The sequence below is a fragment of the Heloderma suspectum genome, chromosome Z, assembly GCF_057233095.1.
Source record: "Heloderma suspectum isolate Gila_16-S chromosome Z, 16-S_ref, whole genome shotgun sequence".
NCBI classification, from domain to species: Eukaryota; Metazoa; Chordata; class Lepidosauria; order Squamata; family Helodermatidae; genus Heloderma; species Heloderma suspectum.
In genome coordinates this window covers 9,149,211-9,175,942 of record NC_139476.1, presented here as the reverse complement: position 1 = coordinate 9,175,942, position 26,732 = coordinate 9,149,211, and the positions used below count along the sequence as shown (strand labels likewise).

At 46.8% G+C, this 26,732-nt stretch overlaps 1 protein-coding gene across 1 annotated transcript in view; it reads left to right on the top strand.

The window, feature by feature from the left end:
- The first annotated feature begins 2,436 nt into the window (after positions 1-2,436).
- The window catches only part of LOC146333626 (cartilage intermediate layer protein 2-like), a 35,817-nt gene continuing 11,521 nt past the window's right edge, over positions 2,437-26,732 (top strand). The window contains exons 1-5 of the mRNA XM_084826216.1: positions 2,437-2,682; positions 11,051-11,152; positions 13,242-13,505; positions 18,307-18,498; positions 26,030-26,188. Coding sequence (XP_084682342.1) covers positions 2,619-2,682; positions 11,051-11,152; positions 13,242-13,505; positions 18,307-18,498; positions 26,030-26,188 — 781 coding nt within the window. The 5' untranslated portion in view covers positions 2,437-2,618. The remainder of the gene's footprint in view (positions 2,683-11,050; positions 11,153-13,241; positions 13,506-18,306; positions 18,499-26,029; positions 26,189-26,732) is intronic.

The following is a 26,732-nucleotide window of genomic DNA, read 5'->3' as shown; positions in this document are numbered from 1 at the left end:
ACCTTCTCTATGAAGGGTTGTTTGGTGTAAAGGTCAAGAACCCTAAGAAGGAATTGCCCAGGGGGGCTTGAAGTTGCTTATCAAGTTGCCAGGATACCTGAGAGAGCGCCACCTTCGTTACCAACCTGCCCAGTCACTGAGATTATAAGAGGGCATGTTCCTGGTGGTTCCACATGGACCCATGGCCCAGATGGAGTCCCCCAGGAAAAGAGCCTTCAGTGTGGAAGCCCACTTCCTGTGGAACTCCCTGCCTCTGGAGGTCAGGCAGGCGCCAGTGTTGTGTTGCTTCCGGCGCCTCCTGAAGACATTGTTATTTCGAGAGGCCTTCCTTGCGTGACCAGCCGCGGTTTATTAAGTTCAGAATCTGTTTCTTTTAAAATGTTTTAACATAGGGTTTTATTCTTTTATCTTTCTTGTTCACCACTCCGAAATCTTTCGATGTGGAGCGGTATATACATATTGTAAATAAATAAACAAAATAAACTTAGCAGCACCTGAACAGAAGACCACACGAGTGCAGGGCTCACAAAGGTGTCCGCACTGGGGTGAGATGTGTTTCTGTATTTCTGTTTGATATAGCCATTCTTTCTAAATTTGTATCCATACATATAAATTAGCACATGCCACTTTTATGCAAACCTGTGCCCTGTGCATTCCCCCCCCCCCTTTTTAGCGATGTGTAAGCGACCACTTTACATGCCACACAAAATTCATTTGTGGAGTTCACTGCCATAGGATGGGGTGGTTGTTACAAGCTTAGAAGCTTTTAAAAAAGGGGGAGTTACGCAAATTCACCATGGATACCTGTATCAAGGACTACATTAAATGGAGCCTCCAAGTCCTGAGGAAGTCTGCATCTGAATCTCATTGGGGACAAGCCACAGGGGATTAGACACATTTAGAGTTGCCATCAAAGTTTGAGATGAATTTTGGAAGATGCAGTTGTAAGCCCAACTCATTGGGAGATTGGGGTATTCCAAAAGGAATGGCTCAAGGGATTCCAAAGGGATTAGTGAATTTTTTCTAGATGAGAAAAGGGGAGAAAGGTAGTTTTTTCTTTTTTGTTTTAGTAATAGAATCACAAATAAATTCAATGCACCACTCGTGTTAGATAGCAGGTCAAACTTCACCATGTCTTGTGGTGGTGAAAGCAGCAGGAAAGGCTTCCTTTGGACCAGCCTCTCCCAACAGGGGCGTTGCTCGTTACATAAAAGATTCAGGGTGGCCCAGGCCCACAGGACACAAATCTGCATAAAATCTGCCTTTGCTGATTTATATCTACATATGCACATTTAGAAATAATTACAAGGGTTTAAATTTCATAGTTGGCAAAGACAGCCAGTTAATTTCTTGTCCAAATAATATCAAATATAATAAATGGTTCAGTTAATTTGCCGCCCCCACCCCACACCCCAGATCATCCCAAACTAATGGGAAAAGTTTTCCCCCTCCCAAGCTTAATTGCCATGCAGGGAGAGGATTTGGGGGGGGGGGCTGTTGCAGCATGTGTGGAGGGGAGAGCTAACCCTTTCCATCCCAGCTGCAATCCCCCTGCTTGGCAAAGAAGCTGAGAAAAAAAAACTTTTGTTGGCACCAGGGCATCATGACACTCAGGGGACCTGAGGAATAGATTTGGAGCTGAGGGACCATGGGCCCAGGCCTAAGAACACACCTGTCAGGGCCACCAGATGTGCTGGACTACAACTCCCATAAGCCTCAGATATCATGGCCAGGGTTGGGGAAGGCTTTGGGACTGTCCTGAATCTACTCCTAATGAATTCAAGTGGGAGACCCTGAGCGCTGGAATTGTGAGAGAGGAAGAAAACTTTTCCCTCCACTTTTCTCCCACCCTGCACAGAGATCACGTAAAAAAAAAAATCCTGAACCAAAAAGCCCAGATGCCCAAGGGAAGGCACTCCAACTTCCAAATCCTTTTCTAGCTCTGAGATAACCCTTTTTGAGATGGAGCGACCCTAACAGTAGTTGGGCTGCCCTATAGGTTTGTACAAAGATGATCTGACACTGGCCTTTTGAAAAAAAATAGTCCCTATTGCAGTCAAGGAGTCTAGCTCTGTTTAAAAAAGGCTATTAAAACGATGGCTTCAGATGGGATTTCTGTGTTCCAAAAGCCTCCCCCCCGCCACACCCAAAGAAAACAAAACATATACATGATTTCCAAACCACATCCGTAATGAGAGCTCTGCAGTGTGGCCTCCTGCTGCATTAGCTCATCATGGTTTTATTGACTCCTCTCATCCTTCCAAGCACCATCCAATTTTAGCAGCCCAAACTATAAAGGCTACTGTTGAAGTGTTCCCAAAAACAATAATGAAAAAATCCCTGATATTCTTCCAGCGCTACTCATGCTGACAAGCTTTGGGTTCTCCATGTCTCTTATTTCCTGGTTCGGGCTTTGCTCTCCAAAGAGGCATCCAAACCAATGGAAGACTGTGGGGTACACCTCTTATATAGACCTGCTGTCCTTCTCCGCTCCAGTTCTGAAGCAACCTGCTGTTCAGAGACGTGGTCAGCATCTCCACCCTAAAGACTCCCCTGAAAGTTTGCAAGCACGGCATCTGATTTTTTCCCCCACCCAGCCAAACCCCCAGGCTGGAGTGATGTTAGGACTCAAGTCGGCTCTTCTTTTGCTCTTCCTTGTCTTTGACTGTGTCTTGGCTCAAGGTAACTCTCGTTTGCTTTTGATGTGGATGCATGAAATTGGGGAGGATGCATTGCTGGTGTGCAGAAATGCGTGGGGGGAATCTCCAAATATGAGAACCTGTTTTGACATTCTGGATATCTCTCTTTCTTTCCTTTCCCTCCTAGCCTTTTCGTCACCTTGTGTGGCTATTCAAAAACCAAGCAAGTGTCAGGATGACTCTCAGATCTGAAAATCTGCACTCCTGTTGGGAGCATTTGGGGGCAAAAATGGCAAAGCGATGATGATAAAGCCCACCAACTGTCTGTTCTAAGGCAATATGATAGTATTGCCCAAATTCATGGAGAGTCAGTAATAATGGTTATTAATAATAGACAGACTAGATGATGTGAAGAAAGCAGAAAGAGAGAGATTTCCCCCACCCTTTCTCTTTCTCCTGCCCTCATAATACCAGAACATGGGGTATTAAATTAATATCCCATTAAATTAATGGACAGGTCACCTGACAGAATTAACTGACAAAAGGACTTTTTTAGACAATTAATGTACAGAACTCACTGCTACAAGATATGGTGACAGCTGCTGGCTTTAAAGGGGATTTTGACAAATGCATGGAGGACAATAGACCTATTAGCAATGATAGCTATTCAGTGCCTCCATTTCCCTGGGAACAGGGCCAGCCCTAGGATAAATAGCACCCTGGGCAAGGAGTGCCTTTGGTGCCCCCCACCCCACCGTGGTCAGTTTTGCGGGGCCACCCAGAGGATTGATGGGGCCTGGTGCAGGTGTGATATTCATCGAGAGCGACATTGCTCCAAACCTGGATCTCTCAGCCACCGGGCTTCAGTTTGCACAAGACAAAGTTCGAAAAGCCACATTCTGAGCAGTGGCCGTGCACTGCGCAACACAGCAGAAGGTTCACAGGTTTTGCATACAATATTTTTTTATTTTGTCGCGGTTCGTATCTTTTGATAAGCATTCTTTATTTTAGAATATCCATTATTTTTTATCTTTAAAAATAATAACGAAAAGTTATAAATAACGAAGGTATCCAGAAGACCTTTTAAAGCTTATGGCTGTATTTTGTTATTATTTATATAGTGCCTACGGTGTTTACATTTTTGAAGTGCAAAGTGCTGTGTAAACAGTGCCTCAAAGTAAGGCAACTGATTTTTACCCAGCACAAATGACAGCAAAGTGGAAACTGAAGAAGAAGCAGGCTGTAAAGCAAATTGAAGGAAGATCATGTTTGTAGTTAGTACTCAAACAACCTGTAGAACCTCGAAAGAAAGGTTGGAGGCACTTGATTTAGATACCCTAGCTCACTGCAGACAGTACATTCAAAACACACAGCCACTGAGCTCAGCTCGGTGACCCCTCAGCTCAGCGCCCCCCGCACAAGCACCCAGCTCAGCAACCCCTAAGGCCAGCACTGCCTGGGGGGCAACACAATGAAGGCTGTTGCCCTTATGCCCAGCTTATGGGTTTCCCAGAAGCATCTGGTCGGCCACTCTGAGGCAACAGGATACTGGGCCTCAGTGGACCCTTGGTCTGATCCAGCATGAGGTCTTACATTCTTAGCGGAGTGTGCAGCCCTCCAGCTCTAGTCTCCATACAGACAAACATTGAGTGAAGGGGATCTTCCCAGTATCCTGTTTCATTTTGCAAAGTGGTATGTAGGTTTTTCTTCTTCTAAATACTGGGTTGTTACTTTCATACTAACGTTAAGTTCTCCACTGAGTCAATAGTCTGTATTGGTCAATGGTCTGTATTCATCCAGCTGTGTGTGTGTGTGGATGTGGATGGATGGTTCCAAACATTTGCAGTCTCATAATGCAAATACAGTTTCAGAAGGGCTTTTCTTAAAGTTTAACCTGGAATTTCCTTTTGGCAAACAATCCATTTTCCTTGGCGTCCAGTTAGAATGGTGCTTCTGTTTTCTGTTTTAGGACAACCTGACTTATAGATGAGAATTGTTGTCCTGACCTTTTCCCTCCGAAGCAAAATATGGAGTGTTCTCTCTGTTTTCCTGGACTTTACTTCACCTTCTTTTAGAGCACAATCCTATGCATGTTTAGACAGTGAAGTCCTACAACTTCCAGCATTCCCCAGCCATCCAGGGGAATGGCTGTCTTTTTTCTGTCTAAACATGCATAGGATTGCTCAAGAAATAATTCCAACCTCCTTTGACCCCTCTGATTTCCTGCCACCTGACTTCTTGTCTTTTCCTAAAGGGTGAGATCAAAACACTCACGGCCAAACCTGGCACGAATTCATGCATCAACTTATTGTCTATCCCAGAAGGTGTCTAAGTTTCTTGTTTTCTGAGGGGGGGGGGGGAGGGAACCACAGAGCCAAAAGGAGACCAGCTCAAACTGGGTCAAGTGGATTCATTATTATGTTTCAATCTCATCTTCCTCTTCGTTATTGACCCAAGACAGGCTGCACATATAAATCAGCTTGTACCAAATGGAGATGTTTTTGAAATTCTCCATGTCTGAATTTCACCTCCATGTTATGCAGCACATTTTGAGTGGTTGTGGCCTCAGAAGATCACACAGCAGGTACTAGGGCAATGTAGTGCTATAGATGTGTGGATTTCTCCTCTTCTGATCCTTTATCATTTTGGAATCTTGCCATGTGCTGCTGGGTTTTAACTCTGAGAATTTTTAAAATTAATTCTGGGAGTGGAACACGCACAGTTTGCTGTGGCTTTCAGTCAATTTGTGATCATAGTTAAGGTTCTTTTTTTGCACTGAATTTCACTGATGTGCACCCACATTCCTGAGCATCGGTGCTGCACCACACAGAATAAACTGTGGTGCGATCATACCTGTGAGCCAAAAGAGTGAGATCAAAAACTTCCAGGGCCTAACTTGGGGAAAATTAGTACATCCCACATCAGGAGTGCATCAAGAAGATTGCCCCTTTTTGAACTGTCTTATCAATACCCATGTGCAACACACGCACAAACATACAGTGAACAAAATCTGTACAAAATCTGGAAATTAAAAAGGAAAACCGTCACTGTGGTATGTGCACTTTGCAACTCGTTTTTTATCTTAAAAAGAGTGCAGTAGAGTTTTCAAGGTGGGTGTTACTGAATTTTTATAGTTTTTGAAATGTCTTCTTGTTACAAGAGGCTTTGACGTTTCTATGGAATGTTTTAAGGGTTGTCTATTGTTTTCTAATGGTTGTCTTTTAGACTTTTCAAATGTGTCCTTGTGCTTTCTCAGAATGTTTTACTACATTTGAGCATGTTGGTCATTAGTAATAAGGTTGTTATAGTCAAAAGATTTCCGTGCAGTTTTATATTACTAATAAGGTTTTATATGTTAAAGACTTCTGTGTTAGCTTAGGTGCATGTCAATATCATTTATTATTTGTCCGCATTATGTGTTTGCACTGCTTTGTTCAACTATAAATCACGTAAAATAAGGTACAGATGAGTGTACAATATGTTAACGAGAGTTTCTTTGGCTTGTGTTTCTGTTGTAGAGCGCCCTTGAAAAGGGGTTTTTAAAACCCGAAACGTGTTGGGCTTCCATTAAACGTCTTCACAGCTGTTCAACTCACAGTGCTTTTTTGCTTAGGCACCTGCGGGGTGGGGGGTGGGGTACCCTCCTTCAGTCTTCAGGGCACTTAAAACCAGCCTCCCCCCTTCCAAAGAGGAAACACATCACCCCCCCCAAAAGAGGACACAGATTTGCATAATATTTTCACATGCCGACTGATTTGTATAGATGGGAATTTGGAAGTAATTACTGTCACTTTAATAGGAATGTAGTACATACCTCACCCTAGTGGGAAAGGCTGTGAGCAGGTCAGCTGTGTGCCTGCTACTCAGTCTGATATTCTGCAGGTGCAAACTCTTGATTGGCAACTCCAAGCGAGAAGGATCTTGGAATTGTTGTAGATCACAAGCTGAATATGAGCCAACAATGCGATGTGGCTGCAAAAAAGGCAAATGCTATTTTGGGCTGCATTAATGGAAGTATACCTTCCAAATCCAGTGAAGTACTAGTTCCCTTCTACTCAGCACTGGTTAGGCCTCATCTGGAGTACTGTGTCCAGTTCTGGGTGCCACACTTTAAGAAGGATGCAGGCAAACTGGACTGGGTTCAGAGGAGGGCAACGAAGATGATCAGGGGGCTGGAAACAAAGCCCTGTGAAGAGAGACTGAAAGAACTGGGCATGTCTAACCTTGAGAAGAGAAGACTGAGGGGAGATGGGATCATGCTGTTCAAGTATTTGCAAGGTTGTCACAGAGAGGAAGGCCAGGATCACTTCTTGATCCTCCCAGAGTGCAGGACACGGAATAATGGGCTCAAACTACAGGTAGCCAGATTCCGGCTGAACATCAGGAAAAACTTCCTGACTGTTAGAGCAATACCACAATGGAACCAATTCCCTAGGGAGGTGGTGGGCTCTCCTACACTGGAGGCCTTCAAGACGAGGCTGGACAGCCACCTGTCAGGGATGCTGTGACTTGGATTCCTGCCTTGAGCCTTGGCCTTGTAGGCCCCTTCCAACCCTACTATTCTACGATTCTATGAACTCCAGGGCCCCTCCCTGCTCTTTCCTCTTATGGTTCTTGGTCTTTAAAGGGGACCTGGCCTGGACAGCCCTTCAAACAGGAGACACCTTCAAATAGAGAACTGTCCTTGGTAACGCAGGACATATGCCGACCCTCACATGGTTGGGTTTTACTTGCACATCCTGAGGATGACCAATGTCCTGCTTTACAGAGAACCACCCTCGATTTGCAGGGCTGTGAGAGGACTGTTCTGTGTTGGGGCCGTCCTCTTTTTAAAGGTCTGACTGGTCCAAGTCCAGTTTAAATATAACGGAACCACCAGAATGGAGAGCAGGGCCTTGAGGCTGCACATGAACAATTACACCAGGATAGCAGACTCAACAGGCACACAAGTCACCTGGCCACAGCCTTCCCTGCTATGGTGATATGTAGGGTATTTCTTTAAATTAAAGCTGTTTCTAAATTTGCAGCTATAAATATTAATTAGCATATGCAGATTTGATACAAATCTGTCTCCTCCTTTTTTGACACTGCTTTTCCTATTTTTCGGCAATGTGTGTGCGGCCACCCTACTGTATTTTTGTGAAACTAGTTTACTGCAAAAGAGAGTGCAGGTAGCTTAGCATGCCCCTACTCGCAAGGAGACGTGACCCGCAAACAGGCTGTTCCTGGACTTTTTATATTAGTATCATTGCAGTATGGGTGTTCAAGGAAAGACTTATGAAGAGGAGGATGGGAAGCTTGGTTTCTCCTGTACATTTTGGGTTTACCTGGAGAGATTTTTAATATCCCTTCGGCTGACATTTGCTCAGCTGATAGCCTTTAATCACACTGACCTTCAAGGGTGAATTGCAAAATTACCAGCTCGCAGCACGACCTCAGCAAGCTTCCGGAAGATTCTGGGCCGGCGTGATTGGCACAGCAGGGAAAAGCTGTTTGTCTTGCGTGTGGCGCTGAGTTTTCTGCCAGCTTTGCCCTGCAGCCTTTCGCTCCGGTTCTCTGTCAGCATGCGCTTTCCCTTCGTGTTTCCATAGCCAACAACATTTTGAAAAGAAAAAAGAAAAGAGGCTCTTCTGCACCTGTGAAAGAAAATCTTGGCCTTAAAATAATAATGAGGAAAGAAGGAAAGATCCATCAAACATGTGCTTGGCTAACTGTAGCAGCCCTGCATCCTGGCTTCACATCAGCACTGTGCCAACAAGCTCATTGGGTGACTTTGGGCCGCTCACTCTTTCTGTGCCTTGCCTACCTCACAGGCTGGGACAATAATATGGGCTGAGGCAGGGTGTGGTATGAATATAAGGTGTTTTTAACAGTAAGGGGAGGCAACCCACCTTCTGAAAGAGGGAGAGATGTCCGCGTCGTGACTACTGAGCCAGCTGCTCTGGGGGAAATTATAAGACAAACATGTAATTTATTTATGGAGGTTGTTGCAAGGTGCGGGGATGTTATGCACTCCTTTGAGCTGTTTTTAAAAGTTACCCATTTGCATGGATCTTATTAGAGAGACCAACATCACATGTATTTGCAGCTAACTTTGACTGATGGAATTTCACACAAAGGGGGTAAAAGCAGTAAAAGCAATCCTGCTTCCCTGAGCTGTTGTTTAGATAGTTACTTTCATATTTACAATCACGCAACTGGAACAGCCAGTTCCAAAGCATGTGTGTGGTCGGGACAAGAGAATTCAGCTGCGTGCGCACGAGTGAGTCCATTTTGGTTGCAGATAGATGCTGCCCTCTCTGGCTGCCCTCTCTGGTTCTTATTAGAGGCCCTCAGTTATACCTTTCTGCTCCTGGTTTATGCCTCCAGCTAGCCGCAAAAGAAAATGATGACACCCAGCAATTGCCCCTTTTCAGGCTGTTGTCTGGCCTTCACACAGGGATCATGTAGTGTCCCTACTGCTTTCTTAACCCCTTCATATTGCAACCGTCTCTGTCTCGCCTTTGGTTAAACAGGGGCGATGGTGTCAGGAACGCTTTTCTTCTTCTTTTTTTGGAACGTCCTGTGACTTGCTTCGGAGTTGTTTCCATTGTTTGTCTGGTTTTGCAGCTCGTGCCTCTTCATTCACCTTTCGATTTTGCCTTCAGCCAGTAATATGATTTCACATTCAACCACTATGTGCATTTCTTCTAAGGAAACAGACTTAATTAACTTAACGACACTACGGGCACAATCCTATGGGTTGCACCCTCACTGGCAATGCCCTGCCAATATTTCTCGTGTCCTGGCTTCTCCTCTCTCTGCTCCACCCGGCCACCACAACTCTCCGAGGTCCCCCGAGGCTGCTTTTGCGACCTCATAATGCAAGTGCTGGGTTCTTTCTGCAGTGGCAAGGAGGAGGAGGGATTGGATTCTAGAGTCCCCCTTCCAAGGCCATAGCAGTGTTTACGGCCTCGGAGCATGGGCTCCAAACAATCCTATGGTCCCTGGGATGCTCTCCTAGGTCTAACAGGGGTGCCTACTAGCTTAGATGGTTTAAATGTGTGTCCCACCACCAAGAAAGGATAGGTTGGTAGGAATGCGGGGTACGGCCTTCTTTGTGGCAGCACCCCGCCTGTGAAACTCTGTCCCGAAGGATGTCAGGCTGGCCCCTTCTCGCATTCATTTTTAAACTGTTGAAACCTTTTTGTTTTGTATGGCTTTTAGTAATTTAGATCTCTTTGTTTCAGTTTTTTTCCTAAGATTCTCTCTCGCTCTCTGCTGTTAGTCCTGTTTTAATGTTTTTACATTGTTTTTAAAGTTTTAAAGCTGTTTTAAAGTTTTAACTGTGGGCTTCTCTACATGAGCGATTTATTGCATGCTTGTGATTGGCCACTCATGCAGATCCTTTACACGACGTTGTCAACCTCCAGGATGTCTCCCACACTTTTCCCCGTTTATCCCACTTTCAAAAAGATCAGAGATAAGCTGAAATTAAAAAAAAAAAAGCTGCAGGATTTCGCCAGGTTGTAATGCTGTCATAGCACTATAATTCAGCCACTAGATGGCACTGTTTCATTGAACATATAGAGCATTGTTGAGAAAGGAAGTTTTCAATTCCACGCCCCATGCTCGCTGTCTAAAGGAGCCTGTCATAATCCTGCAAAGAAAACAGAAGCAGAAGGCTCTGGTAAAATTGTGGGATTTTAGCCTGGTGCAGAAATGCTTTCTAAGTCATCTTGGGAGACCTATTTGGGTCTAAAGGCGACTCATAAACAGACAGACAGACAGACCGACAGACAGACGGGGATTAGACACATTGTGGAGGAGGAGGAAGAGAGGTCTATTAATGGCTTCTAGCTATGATGGCTAAATAGAACCTCCAGGTTCAGAAGCAGTCTACCTCTGCCTCTGAATGACAGGTGAACAAAGAAAAGGGGTGCGGTGTTGCCTCCATGCCCTACTTGCTGGCTTCCCAGAGGGTTAGCCACTGTTTGAAACAGGATTCTGGACTGTTCGAAGAACACGGAGAGCATTCTCAGTGGATACCTGTACTATACATCGCAAGGAAAGTTTAAAAACGGAATTTCAAGCCTAGGCAAAAGTTGTAAGTATTTTCCTCCAAAAAGGCCATGTGTTTGATCTTGGCAATCTCCTCTGGCTGGGATACAGAGCCTACTTGGATGTAACACCATTTAGCTGTGTGTTTTTTCCAGCTCCCCTAACGTATATATCAGTGAATGTCCAAAATATGGGTGACAGTTGAGATTCACAAAATGCATCCAAGACCATTGGTATTCACTGCCATGCAGGCACCTGTAGCTTCACTGTCTGTTCCATGCATCTTGCTTATTCAAGCTAGGGATACAATAAACGGCACAGACTTTAAGGTTCCACAGGTCTCTTTGAACTTGTTGTGGGCTCTTCCACAGATCCACAGAAGAAAAATGGCTCGCATCCAGCTACGACAGAGCAGCAGTACAAACAGAAGAAACGGGGGAAAGCCCGGGCGAGTCTTGGGGCAGAAATGGCCGGTAGGTCATTTTCTAGAAATATGTATTGTATTGGATGGTTTGGGGAATGGGTGGCACAGATTCCCTCCCTCCCCAACATTTCCTTCCCTTATTGTTCCATAAATGTGCACCTTAATTCCACAGGAACTAGGAGCATTTATAGCAGGAGTGTAGAACCTCGGGCCTGCTGGCCAAATTGGGCTCTCCAGGTTCTTCAGAAGGTCATGCCCCCTTCCCCTGGCCTCACCCTTTCCCCCAGTGATCTCATGGCTTCCTGGCTTTTATGCAGTTTTTCTCCCCATTCTAAAAGGCTGAAATGCCTCTCCTAAGGATTAGTTACTGCCTAGCAGTAAGAGCTGTAAGCTATAATATGCTGGCTACTTCAACCAAATGGACACATTTAAATTAATTTAAATTAATTAGTATGTTTTAAAAACAAAATAACCTTAAGGTGCACAGCCCTAGGGGCCCCTTAGTATGCATGCCAAGTTTCAGGTATCACAGTCTTGGTGTTGTGGTGCTGATGGATAGCCACCCATCCTCTTTTATTAATGTAGACAGGTTGATGAGAATTGCTGCATACATTCTTGGGCTCAAGAGTGACCTGTTCTTGGGCTCAAGAGTGACCTGTTCTTGGGCTCAAGAGTGACCTGTTCTTGGGCTCAAGACTGACGTGTTCTTGGGCTCAAGAGTGGTGTCTACTTGGGCTCAAGACTGACGTGTTCTTGGGCTCAAGACTGACATGTTCTTGGGCTTAAGAGTGGCGTGTTCTTGAGCTCAAGAGTGGTGTGTTCCTGGGCTCCAGAGTGGCATGTTCTTGGGCTCAAGCGTGACATCTACTTGGGCTCAAGAGTGACGTCTACTTGGGCTCAAGAGTGACCTGTTCTTGGGCTCAAGACTGATGTGTTCTTGGGCTCAAGAGTGGTGTCTACTTGGGCTCAACACTGACGTGTTCTTGGGCTCAAGACTGACGTGTTCTCGGGCTCAAGAGTGGCATCTGCTTGGGCTCAACACTGACGTGTTCTTGGGCTCAAGAGTGGCGTCTACTTGGGCTCAAGAGTGGCGTGTTCTTGGGCTCAAGAGTGGTGTGTTCTTGAGGTCAAGAGTGGCGTGTTCTTGGGCTCAAGAGTGATGCGTACTTGGGCTCAAGATTGACGTGTTCTTGGGCTCCAAAGTGGCAAGTTCTTGGGCTCAAGAGTGATGTGTACTTGGGCTCAAGAGTGGCGTCTACTTGGGCTCAACACTGATGTATTCTTGGGCTCAAGAGTGGCAAGTTCTTGGGCTCAAAAGTGATGCGTACTTGGGCTCAAGCCTGACGTGTTATTGGGCTCAAGAGTGCCACCTACTTGGGCTCAAGAGTGGCTTGTTCTTGGGCTCAAGAGTGGCATCTACTTGGGCTCAAGACTGACGTGTTCCTGGGCTCAAGAGTGGCATCTACTTGGGCTCAAGACTGACGTGTTCTTGGGCTCAAGAGTGGCGTGTTCTTGGGCTCAAGAGTGGTGTGTTCTTGGGCTCCAGAGTGATGCATACTTGGGCTCAAGAGTGACGTGTTCTTGGGCTCAAGTATGGCAAGTTCTTGGGCTCAAAAGTGATGCGCACTTGGGCTCAAGCCTGACGTGTTATTGGGCTCAAGAGTGCCACCTACTTGGGCTCAAGAGTGGCTTGTTCCTGGGCTCAAGAGTGGCATCTACTTGGGCTCAAGACTGACGTGTTCCTGGGCTCAAGTGTGGCATCTACTTGGGCTCAAGAGTGACGTGTTCTTGGGCTCAAGAGTGACGTGTTCTTGGGCTCAAGAGTGATGTCTACTTGGGCTCAAGAGTGGCAAGTTCTTGGGCTCAAGAGTGATGTGTACTTGGGCTCAAGACTGATGTGTTCTTGGGCTCAAGACTGACATGTTCTTGGGCTCAAGAGTGATGTCTACTTGGGCTCAAGACTGATGTGTTCTTGGGCTCAAGAGTGATGTCTACTTGGGCTCAAGAGTGGCAAGTTCTTGGGCTCAAGAGTGATGCGTACTTGGGCTCAAGACTGACGTGTTCTTGGGCTCAAGAGTGGCATGTGTGCCTTCAGCACTGCTTCAGGTGACTTGTTAAAGCTCGGATCTCACTTGCAGGCGAATGGACCTCGTGGTTTAATGTGGACCACCCCGGGGGTGAGGGGGATTTTGAGACTCTGGAGGCCATCCGATTCTACTACCGGGAGCGCGTCTGCGCCCAGCCGACAGCCATCCAAGCTCGGACCACGGAATGGGAGCTGCCTGAGGAGGTGGGTGAGGTGGTGCGCCACAGTCCCCAGGAAGGCTTCCGTTGCCTCAACAAAGAGCAGCCTGGGGGCAAGAGCTGCTCCAACTACCACGTCCGGTTCCTCTGTCCTCCAGGTGAGTGTGGGAACGTAGGCTTCTGTAAAGTTGCCCCTTTCCCCCTAACGGGGCTCCTTGGCCATGAGCCAGGAGGACATTTGCCAGGAGCTGTGTTTCCCGAGCAAGGACCATTGGGGTGTGTGACGTAACGTTACACATCTCTGTATGCATAATCTGTAAGGATAGTTGTGTGTTCCTGTCAGGAGTCTATGGTTACGGTCATGTACTCCTGTTCTATGTCTGTGTTTTAGGGTGAGTATTTCTGTGGATGAGAGAGATGAGTGACCAGGAGGACAGTGGATTCCTTGGCGTATGTGTGATGGATGGCTGAGGGAGGGAAGGGGGGGGTGATGTGTGTGTGCTATATAAAACTGTGTTCTGTGTTGAGAGAGTCAGATAGGAGAGAGACGGATATTATAAGGTTAGGGTGCAGTCCTATGGCCGCTACACAGCGTCTAGACGGCCGTAGGATTTTTCGTTTTCTGGGAACCAAGCTCAGAGCCAGCGATCCCAGAAAACTGACTCCCCACCCCCTCTTGCTCCGCCTCCATAAGCAGCACGGTCTGTCCCTGGCTCTGTGCTCGTAAGGGCAGCACTGAGCAGCCGAAAACGGGGTGTTCCTGGGGGAGGGGACAGAGGAAGCCCCATTATGATGCTTCCAGCCTCCCCCCCCCCCGCCCTCAACATACCTGACAGCTGAAATCGGCCATCTAGCTGCAAATGCAGGGCAGCCAATGCATGGAGAAGATCCCCTCCGCACTCCGCCCGCCCTGCATTAGAGAGTCAATTGCTTCCAGAGGCGGCCAACTATCCCCACAGGATTGCACCCTTAGGATTTTAGGACTGAGAACTGAGAGAGAGAGAGAGAGAGAGAGAGACAGACAGAGACAGAGACAGAGAGAAAGGTCTGTGGGAATATGAAGTGATTGAGAGTGTGATCTAGAGAACAGTTTATGAGAGAACATACACTGATAAAGCCATTAAGAGTTACCTGTTTATTATTCAACAACTTATTAATGTAATCACTAAAGCTTTCTTTGTTTATAAATCCTATGTCTTCTGCTCTTGGCTAAGTAAAGGGACAGCACAAAAGGAACGGTACAAGGTTAAAAGTAAAGTCTGTGTGTCCTTGCAGATAGAGGACTGAGCAAAGGGTTGGGCCTGATCCTCAAAGGTCCTGGTGGCAGTGAAACCCGGTGTGTGTGTGAGAGAAGGTGCTTCCTGGTGGAGGTGAGAAAGGACTTAGAGGAGCGGAATTCTCACTGGGAGAAGGCAGGGACGTCACAGGGTGCCTTTCTGTCTGCTCAGATCTCTGCTTGACGATGAAGCTCACAGGGCAGCACTGGGGCCAGATCTACAACTTGTGTCATATCGTTATGATCCCATCCCGGTAACGCTATATCCCTCTTGTGCATTTATATCTTGTAGGACACACAGCGACATTTGGTGCGATATTTTGGATAATGTGGAATAAAAAGCAGGAAAGAACACGGCAATAGCGGTGTACTGAATGTGGAATGTGCCCCAACGGTTATCGTTGCACTTCAATACCACTATAAAGCAGTAGTGAAGTTCTAGCCTGGGCCAGTCACACTGTTTCAGACTAACCAGCCTAAAGAGGGGTGCTGTGTGGACAAATGGGAAGACCTGTTAATGTGGGAGGAGAAACCCTGTTGATATTCTGTGCAATTCTGTGGTGGGGAAAGAGGGAGCCTGGGGAAGAGTTCAGGATGGCCTCTGGGGATAAAGTCAGATCTGCAGGAAGAGAGCAGCAGTTTCTAGTGGATTCAGTGCATAGGGCACAGCAACTTCTTCTGGGTCTGGGGTCAGAGCCCAGCACAAAAACTGTATATATGCTTAGGGTGTATACCAATCCCCAACCTTTTCGGATCTGCGAGCACATTTGGGAATTTAAGAAACAGCGGTGGGCCCCACCACAAAATGACTCCCATGAAGGATGTGGCTAGTCGCAGAATGTCTGCCATGGGGGCCTGGCTAGTCAAAAGAGGTGGAAGGATGGAGAACTAGTGAGGCTAGAGGCTGGGAGGGAGGGGGAAACAGCAAGGCAAAGGGGAAGGGGGGAGAAAGAGCAAGGCTAGGAGTGGGGAAGAAGAAGAAGGCTAGGGATGGGGAAGGGAGAGAAATTGTGAGGAAAAGGGTTGGGTGGAGAGAAACAGCAAGAGAAAGGGGCGCATGGGAGATAAAGAGTAAGGCTAGGGGCTAGGAATGGAGAGAAAGAGGCGAAGGATGGGGAAAGGAGGTTGGGGGAGAGAAGCAATGATGCTAGAGGCTGGGAGTAACAGTAAGATAAATGGGTGAGTGGGAGAGAAACAGTAAGATAAATGGCTGAGTGGGAGAGAAAGAGCAAGGCCAGAGGCTATGAAGGGAGAGAAAGAAGAAGGCTAGGGAAGGGGAAGGGAGAGAAATAGTGAGGAAAGGGGTTGGGGGAGAGAAACACTGAGGCTAGAGGCTGGGAGAGGAGAGGAGAGAAACAGCAAGAGAAAAAGGTGAGTGGGAGAGAAAGAGCAAGGCCAGGGGTTACGAAGGGAGAGAAAGAAGAAGGCTAGGGACAGGAAAGGGAGAGAAATAGTGATGAAAGGGGTTGGGTGGAGAGAAATAGCAAGGGTAGATGCTGGGAGAGGAGAGGGACAGTGAGGGGGAGAGGGCAAGAGCAAAAGGGAAAGGTCTGTGTGGATGGAAGAGGTTTGGGTGAAGTCAGGAAGCAACTCTCCTTCTCTTCCTGCCCTCTGAACAGCTGACCAGTGCCAGGTTCAGGATCAGGAAGGACAACTTAGCGCCATAATTTTTTCAAGGTTTTTTTTTAAATTAAAAATATATTTTTGAAGGGGACAGAGTGGAGAGCTTCACGGGTGCTGTTGGAGGTTCCTGCGAGGGCCTTTGTGCCTGCGGGGGACATATTGGGGACCCCCTGGTGTACCACAGTCTCCTCCAACCTGGTGCCCTCCAGATGTTTTGGATGACAACTCCCATTATCCCTGACAATTGGATGTGTTGGCCAGGGCTGATGGGAGTTGTAGTACAAAACATCAGGAGGGCGCCACATTAGGAAAGGCTGGTGTGCAGCTAAAAAAGAAAACCAAGAAAGGTGGGGAGCAAAACAACCAGCATTGCTCCTTGCTCTTGTAGCAACTTGCCCCCAAACAATCAGTAAATAAATCTGGCCTATAGAGGGCTCCTTCCCACAAAGCTTTTATCCTGCTATTGGGATTCCTCACTCATGGAAGTTTGCAGGTCCTTTTCATGACGTCGTAAACCTCCAGGGCACATCCCGAGGTATTGCCTGTTTGTTCCATCTCAAAAAGATTTGGAAATAATGAACTTTCTATCTAAGTCAGATTGTTACGCTATTAAAACAGCCACTAGATGGCGTTATTTCTTTGTGTTCTATGGAACCTTGAAAATTAAAAGCTTCCCGTCTTAGCAATCGCGTGGTCACTGTCTGGGAGCCCGTGGTAAAGGCAGCCATAGTCTTTTTCAGCTAGCAAGTAGCATGCATACATGCTTGCTCACTTTAATTCTTGTACATGTGGTAACATCCCTCCCTCTAAAAGCGAACTCAGGTGGTGAGTGCCAATGGGACGGTAGCCAAAACGGAGCCGCTATGAAACAACATCTAAGCAGGCTCAGTGAAACCCTGAGGTTTGCAGATGTACAAAAATTATTTAGGGGGAAAAACGTAATGAGGCAACCCCCCTCCCATCCCAAAACAGCCCAGGGAAGACTGTGCATGCTGAGTGGCCACAGAATACTGAGTGTTTGTTGAGGGAGGGAGGAGAATGAAAAACTGATTGGGAGAGAAATGGAAGAGATTATCCTGAAAGAAGGCATCATTCAACAGGAGTACTCCATACCTCAATGTTTTGCTGCAGATGTAATGAATGTTACATGAAAAGCTGAACTCAGGTGATCCCAAGAGCTTATCAGTTTGGTCGTGAAACGTGGCCACCCAGGAACAAGGTGGCTGATTCTGCCTAATTGGGAGACTCCCCAGTTACCTGGAAGTATATTAGTTAGTAAATTAAAAGACCAAAAGAAAATACCACCACCACTCCAAATATCTCAACACTCATGTGTTCAGCGGCTTCCAGGACATATGGAATACCGAAGGTGTCAGCTGGGGGAAAATGGAAGGGAGAAATTATAATATTCTGGAGGGGAACATAGCTGTGGGTGAGGCTGGGGAAATGCATGCATGCCGTGTGTTTAAAAATGTGTTTTCAAATGCGTTTTTTAAAACACCGTCTCTTCTTCAAGAAATCTTTAGGAGGGGGAAAGGAAAGGGGTTCTTTTTTCTCCTTCCTTGCTTCCTGAAACCTTCCTCCGCCATGGGCACAAAAGAGCTCATCAGACTGACTGGACAGAAGCACTCCTGTTAGGGCAGGGGTGCACAACTTCCAAGCCTAATCCATCCCACCAGGCTCCCTGATCCGGCCCGCAGAACATCCCGGGGCTCCTCTAGAGGGCAACCAAGTTGCTGTGCTTCAGTGGGGCTTCTGGGAGCCCTGCAAAGCCAGGGACTTCAGCATAACGCCTGGCTTCCCTGTGAGGGTGAGGCAATGACATCAGTAGGCACACCCTCCAACATCATCCAGCCTATGGAGGGCCTGGTGAGGGGCAGTCTGCCCCACCCCAAGTGTTCTGCACCCCTGGGTAAGGCACTGAGCATCCAGTGTTGCAGGTCCCTGCCAGTAAAGCGTTTGTTACCAAAGCCATTACAACCATCCTTTAGCCACACTTCCCCTCACTGAATCCCTTTCTGCCTTATTTCCCCACCCCCACCCCGTTCCCATTCCAACAGATCCTGTGGACTGGTTGGGCTGGTCAGACTGGGCAGCCTGGAGCACCTGTTCACGGACGGCATGCGGCGTCAGCGGCATCCAGAGCAGGCATCGAACCTGCTTGAATAGATCTGTGCCCATACTGGGGCAGCTGGCAAAATGCCCAGGGAAATCTATGGAACGCCGGGCCTGCAGTGCCAGACCCTGCCAAGGTAACCCACACTCTGCTGTTTGGTATGTTCCTGGTTCATAGTTGTGCTTATTTCCTGATGGTGGAGTAAGGAGAGAATATTTGTTTGTTTGGTCGTTTGTTTTAAAATATTTCTTGGCCTCCTTTCAGGGCAGAAGCCATCCCAAGGCGGCTTGTTGTTGTTGTTGTTGTTGTTGTTGTTGTTCAGTCAGTCGTGTCCGACTCTTCGTGACCCCATGGACCATAGCACGCCAGGCCTTCCTGTCCTGCGCTCTCTCCCGGCGCGTACTCAAGTCCATATTCATTGCATCAGTGATGCTATATAGCCATCTCATCCTCTGCCGTCCCCTTCTCCTTTTGCCCTCAGTCTTTCCCAGCATCAGGGTCTTTTCCAGAGAGTTTTCTCTTCGCATTAGGTGGCCAAAATATTTGAGCTTCAGCTTCAGTATCTGTCCTTCCAATGAGCACTCAGGGTTGATTTCCTTTAGGATGGACTGATTTGACCTCCTCGCAGTCCAGGGCACTCGTAAGAGTCTTCTCCAACACCACCGTTCAAAAGCATCAATTCTTCGGTGCTCAGCCTTCCTTATAGTCCAGCTCTCACAGCCATACGTTGCTACTGGGAAAACCATAGCTTTGATTAGACGGACCTTTGTCGGCAAGGTGATGTCCCTGCTTCTTACTATGCTGTCCAGGTTTGCCATAGCTTTCCTCCCAAGGAGCAAGCGTCTTTTAATTTCATGGCTACAATAAAATGCATAAAAACAGTTGAAATATTAAAAGGGATAAAAACAGAAACACAATAAAATAGCAATAAAAGCAACAATAAAAGCTGTCAATAAAACCAGCAACAACAACAACAGCAATCATATCAAAAGAAGGCCAAGGTAAAATCATACGTTTTCAAGGTAAAATATATATGTATACACTTGGGACTTGCTCACCAAGACTGGAATAGAGCGGCCACTTCCGAATGGCCAATAAGAGGAAATGCCTCACCAAAAAGAGGACAAAAGAGAATGATGATTTGCATAACATTTGCATAATTTATATATGTAGGTGCAAATGCAGAAATAATCATTATAATTGCAACAAAGATACAGTACGTCTCACCCAGGTGCTATTTATGGGCAAGAGCTGTTATGGTTCTTTATCCTTAAACTGGATTTAAAGGTAGCCCCTCAAACAGAGGATGCCTTCTAATAAAGGATGGTCCCATTCCAGCCCTTCAGAGAGAAGACTTTCCCCTGTAAAAGAGGACACATGGCCACCCTAGATCAGAACCTGAAATTTGGGGCACACTTTGCCCACGACTTCCGGATTGCTAATAAAGTATTTCTTTTTTGTATCTGTCTTGAACCTGCTGCCAATCATTGTCATGTATGAAATACACTCTTATTGTCTATAGTTATATATTTTTTATTTATTTTAAAAAAGAAATCTTCTGCCATCCATCTTACGATGCCAAGGCAGTATATAAACTGTAATAAAAAGAGAGCCAGCGTGGTGTAGTGGTGTAGTCCCCATTCGGCCATGGAAGCTCACTGGGTGACTTTGGGCCTGTCACAGACTCTCAGTCCAGCCTACCTCACACGGTTGTTGTTAGGATAAAGTGGAGAAGAGGAGGATAATGTGAGCCATCTTGGGTTCCTTGCAAGAGGAAAAAAGGTGGGATATAAATGCAATAAATAAATAATTAAAGAACAAATACAATAAAACAGAAGTGGGGAATACATAAAATTAGGCAGATCACTTAACCAGTTTAATAACCCAGCTTAAAATGCCTGGGCAACCCAGTCACACCTCAACGGGAGGGTGTTCCACAGTTGGGGTGGGGATGGGGCACCAGAGAGAAAGCTCTCAGCCTTGTTGTCATGTAATGCACCAACAGTATTTGAAGAAGAGGCTTCCAATCACTGTATCTACTTTCAATTCCATCACAGAATTGAGAGCCAAGCTCTACACAAAGAGCTTTTCCTTTACGGCTTTTCCGCTACATAACCTCTAGGTGGCACAGTGCAATAGTGAATCACTCAAATACACAAATAGGAAACCAACTTTTCTTTCCCTTTCAGAATAATACCCCATTTTCCCTGTTCTCAGAAAACTGCTGTTTTCAAACAGTGCTGTTTTCAGACAGAAGCGAAACTGGAGGGCCTCACAGTTCCATGAGTAGGGAATGATGAACATACAATAAATGCCTTGTGTAGAAAAGCTCTATGAGCAAATGATCTGTGTGCCTGCTCCATCTTCTGTCCAGATGCTTCTACAGGCAATTTCCCCTGCCAGAACAGAGGAAGCTGCCTTATACAGAGTCAGGTTGAGTTTGTCAGTCTAGCTAGTATTGTCAGCACTGATGGGCAGCATCTCACCGGTGCTTCTGACAGGATCTTTTCCTAGCCCAACCTGGAGGTGCTGGAGTTGAACCTGGGATCTTCCATATGCAAAGCAGGGACTCTGTCACTGAGCTAAGTCCTGTTATTACTCTCCCTTCTTAGGGTATTTGGTCTTTAAACCAGTCCTGGACTGGACAGCCCTTCAAACACAGGACACCTTCAAATGGTCCTGTGTAAATCAGCCACCCTGGAGTGAAGACAGCTTATTTCTAGTGTGTGTGAATCTTTGCACATGAGTGTCCTGCTGTTTCACTCACTGCAGCCGCCGCGTTATGTATTGAATGGTTGCTAACTGACTGTGGGACAATTTTCATAAAGCATCTCTTTAACTTAAAGGACAAACACAAGAACAAACATACAGAAAGTGGCGGAGAACCTCCAGAGGTACATGGCCGTGGTGATTCATAGGTTGAACATTGCGATCGTATAAGTGTGTCTCTGTGGGAACTGTGTGGAACCCGTCCAGTCAGGCTGCCAAACCAAAGTTTGAAGCTAAACCATCAGCCAGCAGTTGTGGCAGGAGGGGTAATAATTTAAATAATAGATAGATAGATAGATAGATAGATAGATAGATAGATAGATAGACAGACAGACAGACAGACAGAGGCAGACAGGCAGACATGTGTGTGTGTGTGTGTGTGTGTGTGATAGAGATAGATAGATTAGACAGACAGACAGACAGACAGACAGACAGATAGATGAACAACAGAAAGACTAACAACAGAGTATTCAAAAATAAATTTTAAGCTAAACGTTTTGGCTTCTAGATAGAAGCCGAAACGTTTAGCTTGAAATATATTTTTTGAATACTCTGTTGTTAGTCTTTCAATCTTTCTTCTACATTTTGCCTTCAGACTGACAGCATCCACAGTGGGTGCAGAGCCTCCTTGTCGCTTTGCTGTTGTGCCACTTTACATCAACGTCTCTCTCTCTCCCCCAAAATAGTTGGGTGGATGGTGTAGGAGAAACTCTAGGACTGTGGTTCTTGATAGCCACCCCACCCATGGATATCCTTTGATTGTAGCCCAACTCCCTCCTGCACACTTCTGATCTCCTTTACTGGGTTGTTGTTAAGCAGGGGTAAGCAAACTCATGGCTTCGAGATGAATTGGCCTACAACTCTACCCATTCCTGACCATTCTTCATGTTGGGTGGAACATATGGGAGTTTTAGTCCAAAATGCCTGGAGGGCACCTGTTTATTCCTGTTGTAAGGAGTCCAACAGTGTGGTACAATGGTTAGGGGTGGGCAACCTGTGGCCTGATTTCAAAAGCTGTCTGCAAGGGATCAGTTCAGACTTCTGGCAAGAGTGATTTATCCCTGCCCTGACAGCCCACTGGATGGGGAGGAAGAGAGAGAAGGGAGTGGCAGAATGAAGGAGAGAGAGAAAAGTGGTGGACTTTGTCTCTGGCCTGCCCCTCGCTAGATTTGGCCCTGCTCACCTGCTGGCATGCAGCCCCCGAAAGGGTAATCTGTCAGATTACCCCCAAGGGAATGTGGCCTTTGACAGAAAAAGATTCTGCACTCTTGCTTCAGAGTGTTGGACTCGGAGCAGGGAGATTGGGGTTCAGCTCCCTAGTCAGCCATGAACCACACCATGCCAGTCAATCTTTTGCTCTCTTGGCCTAACCTACCTCACAGGACTACTGTGAGAATTAAATGGGAGGGGGGACCATGCATGCCACCCTGAACTCTTTGGAGGAATGGAAGGATGAACATGTAATTATTATTTTTAAGTCCCTGTTTTCATTTGTGAAGTTTGGGCTCCCAACAACCTGTGAGAGAGATGGAGAAGTACTGACAGGTAAGATTTTTCTTGGAATGCTGACTCACTTATGATCCCACCCCCCAAACAAGCACACGTTATTAAAAGATACCCCCCCTCCTCTCTTTCTCCAGCAACTGTCTTTGCTCCACGTGTTTCCATACCCTGAGGTCTGGCCTCCATCTGGAATTTTTCTGCATGAAATCAGGAACATTTTGGGGTCAGGAATAGTAGCGGATACATAGCCCCCCTACCCCCAGTGGGGTCAGTACTTCACTGCGAAGGAATCCCAGCAATGGTCTTATGGTCTCCAAAGGGCCAGAGAAGGCCTGTTTTTATAGGCAAACTATTTTTTAATGAACGTTACCCCTGCCAACATGAGATTTCGGGCCAAATCCATTTTTGGGCAGGCTTTGGACATTCTTGTTAAGAAGGAGAGACACCCGATCCGTTTCTCTGATGGGGCAAAGAAGGGAATATGAACCACCCTGCCACTTTTGCAATGTTTTTACTAAAAACAGGCCAAAACAGCAGCCGGGTGTGGGTATGTTTTCCCAAGGCTCATGATGGAAATAGCAGAGGCAGGACCCATAACTTCCAAACAGTGTGCTGCAAGAAGGGAAAATATTGTGTGCCGCTAGAAATAAAAAGTCGACGGAATAATTCAAGGCTTCTGAGCACAGCGTCCCGCCTGTCCGCTGTGTCTCGGTTCAGCATGTCTGTACGGCATATTCATTTATTCTTCAGGAGTCAGTCCTACAGCTTTTTTGTAGAGCTGGGAAAAGTGCAGAAAAGGGCAACTCAAATGATCAAGGGGCTGGAGCATCTCCCCTATGCGGGAAGGTTACAACAGCTGGGACCGTTTAGCTTGCAAAAAGGAGGATCGGAGAGACATGAGAGAGGTCTACAAAATGATGTAGAAATGTGGAGAAAGTGTATAGGGAGACATTTTTCGCCCTCTCTCAAAATACTAAAACCCAAGGGGGTCATCCCATGAAGCTGATGGGTGGCACGGATTGACACAGGAGACAATCTTTTGCTGTGAAAAAGTTCTGCAGACTTTTTTTCTCTACCCTCTGAAGAAGGCCTCCAAATAAGAAAACGGCCGAAACGCGTTGGGATTCCTGTAATAAATGTGTGTTCACATCCTGAGGACCCGTTTCTCTTCTTTGTGATCTACTTTGGATGCTCACCTCCTTCTTACAGACATTAGGGACACATGACGTTGTGACCACTGCATCAAAGGTGTTGTTTCTAGCCTGAAACCTGGGTTTTTTTAGACGCGTTCCATGCCACATTTTCCCTTTAAGCTGGCTTCCACCCCCTTCCAGTACAGCGTGTCCCTTGTCCCAGAATTAAATGCAGCTTCTTACATATGTTGGAGGGGTGTGAGTGTTCTGCTGTTGCATTACCAGAGGTGCCCCTTTTGGTTTTTTTCCTGCCACATCCCTGTTTTGTGGAATGGGGGTTTATTTATTTATTACATTTATATCCCAACTTTTTTGCTCTTGCAAGGAACCCAAGCCGGCTTACATTATCCTCCTCCTCTCCGTTTTATCCTCACAACAACAACCCTGTGAGGTAGGTTGGGCTGAGAGGCAGTGACTGGCCCAAAGTCACCCGGTGAGCTTCCATGGCCGAGTGGGGACTAGAGACTCCCGAACCTCCCAACTTCCAATCCCACATTCTAGCCACTGGCTCTCGGGTTGGGGTAGTAACTGGCTGTCTCCTTGCATATCACTTTTTGTGTGTGTGTGGGTGCCAGGTTGGGGTAGTAACTGGTTGTCCCCTTGCATATCACTGAGCACGGAAAGGGGGGCTGCAGAGGGAAGCAAGCCTGATCTTCTCAATGGGTGCTGCTTTTCTACTGCTGCCTCTGCTGGCGCCTTCTCTCCTCCCTCTCCTGCATTCTTTAGTTTTCATGGAATCACCCTATCAGTACAGCGAAATAGCAAGGTTGCAGACTCCTGTTCCTGGCCACTTCCTCTCGCTAGATAGCTAGTACTTGAAACAGCACCGTTCTGATTTTCTCAATGGGAAAAAGATGCTACAGATTCTCAAGCGGGGGCGGGGGAAGCAGGCAACTGCAGCTGTAAGCTGAGAAAGGGTGAAGCACCTAGGTTGCTGTATTTACTCCCTGGAAGTGTGCAACTGGAGTTTTATGACTGGGCAACACAGGTTGCAGACTGTCAATGGGTGAAGCGGCTCGATCCCTGCATTTACTCCCTGGAAAAGGAGAAAGGGGGTGGGAGTTCTAAGTCCCTGACTGTTGGCTGGAATGGGGGGAAATTGCATGGGTTGGGTGCTGTCATGGAGAGCCTTCAGATACTGTTGGGGATAATAATGTATTAGCAGGGGGGAGCCCTGACAGGGGCAGGAAACAAGCCTCTCTTATTGGTTGAGCAGCCTCTGCCAGGTTGATAACATTCAATTCTACCCCCCCACACACACACCCAACCTGGAAGTATGTTGCTTTCAAGCGCTGTGTGACCCGTGAAAGGCAGATTTTCAAGGTACAGTACACTTGGCTTTTCTTGCTTCGTGTGTCCCTGACGGGCCAATGCCGAGTCCATGAAAATCTGGATAATACTCCAACATGCTTCTCATTCCATTGTCATGAAGATCCCCACCCCACCCCGTCTATCAGAAAAGTCTGACAGACATCCCCCCTGTTAAGAAAGGGCAGCCCAAAGCTCAGGAGACGATTGCAACTGACCAATTGACTGATATTATATGAGGAAGAAACTATCTTAGCTCAGCAGCGATAGAAACAGAATAATTCATCAGAATAGAGTGTTGTGCTTTCATTTTACTCAACACTTAGACTTTGTTTTTCTGCAAGCCATTGAATAAATTAATTGTTGCATTTCTCTGTTTAAGCCAGTGCGCGGCAGCATCCAGAGGCACCCAGAACAAACTTGCCACCAGATTTGCCACCATGGTGGCCAAACGGCGATTTTGCTTGCAAACAAGTCTCACCGGGGGTGGTAGATGGGGGATGCGCCTTACTTGGAAGCAGAATCGTGCTCCCGGGAGGCTTGCAGTCTTCCTGTCGAACATGACGGCTACAGTCCTGTGTATATTTACCTGGAAGTAAGACCCACTGAACACAGTGGCATGTACTTCTGAGTATTTTTAGAAATGTGATGTTTTAAATGTAGGATTTTATTGTTTTAAACAGTTTTTATTATTGTACATTGCCCAGAGTGGCTGGGTGACCAGCCAGATGGGCGATTAATTAAATCAATCAATCATGCATAGAATTGCGCAGAAGGGCTTGGTGATTGCGAATGTTAAAGCGACAGGCTTACCAAGTTCAGAAAAAAGGTTTTTTATGCCTTGTTTTGTGGAGATAAATGGCAAGATTGGTTCTGCTGGCTTCTCTCCCATAGAACCCAAGTGGAGTGCCTGGGGGGCATGGAGTCCCTGCTCCAAAACCTGCGGCAGCGGCGGGAAGCGAGTGCGGCGCCGAAGCTGCCAGAAATCCAAGCTCTCGCGTTGTGTGGGGCGTCCCTCAGAGGCACAGAAATGCTCCCAGCCACCCTGCCGAGGTACCACCCATGGCAGGACATCTGCATATTTATTCCTTGCACACAGTTTACATGCATCTGTTCAGATATGGCCTTCCTAACTCTCCTGATCTCCATCTGTCTATCTCCCCTCCCTCCCTTCCTTCCTTCCTTCCTTCCTTCCTTCCACAATCATAGAATCATAGAATAGTAGGGCTGGAAGGGGCCGATAAGACCATCGAGTCCAACCCCGTGCTCAGTGCAGGCATCCAAGTCAGAGCATCTCTGACAGGTGGCTGTCCAGCCTCGTCTTGAAGGCCTCCAGTGTGGGAGAGCCCACCGCCTCCCCAGATCATGGGTTCCATTGTCTTGCTCCAACAGTCAGGATGTTTTTCCTGATGTTCAGCCGGAATCTGGCTTCCTGTCACTTGAGCCCATGATTCCGTGTCCTGCCCTCTGGGATGATGGAGAAGAGATCCTGGCCTTCCTCTCTGCGACAACCTTTCAAGGACTTGAGTGTTATCCTGTCTCCACTCAGTCTTCTCTTTTCAAGGCTGAACATGCCCAGGTCTTTCAGTCTCCTTCC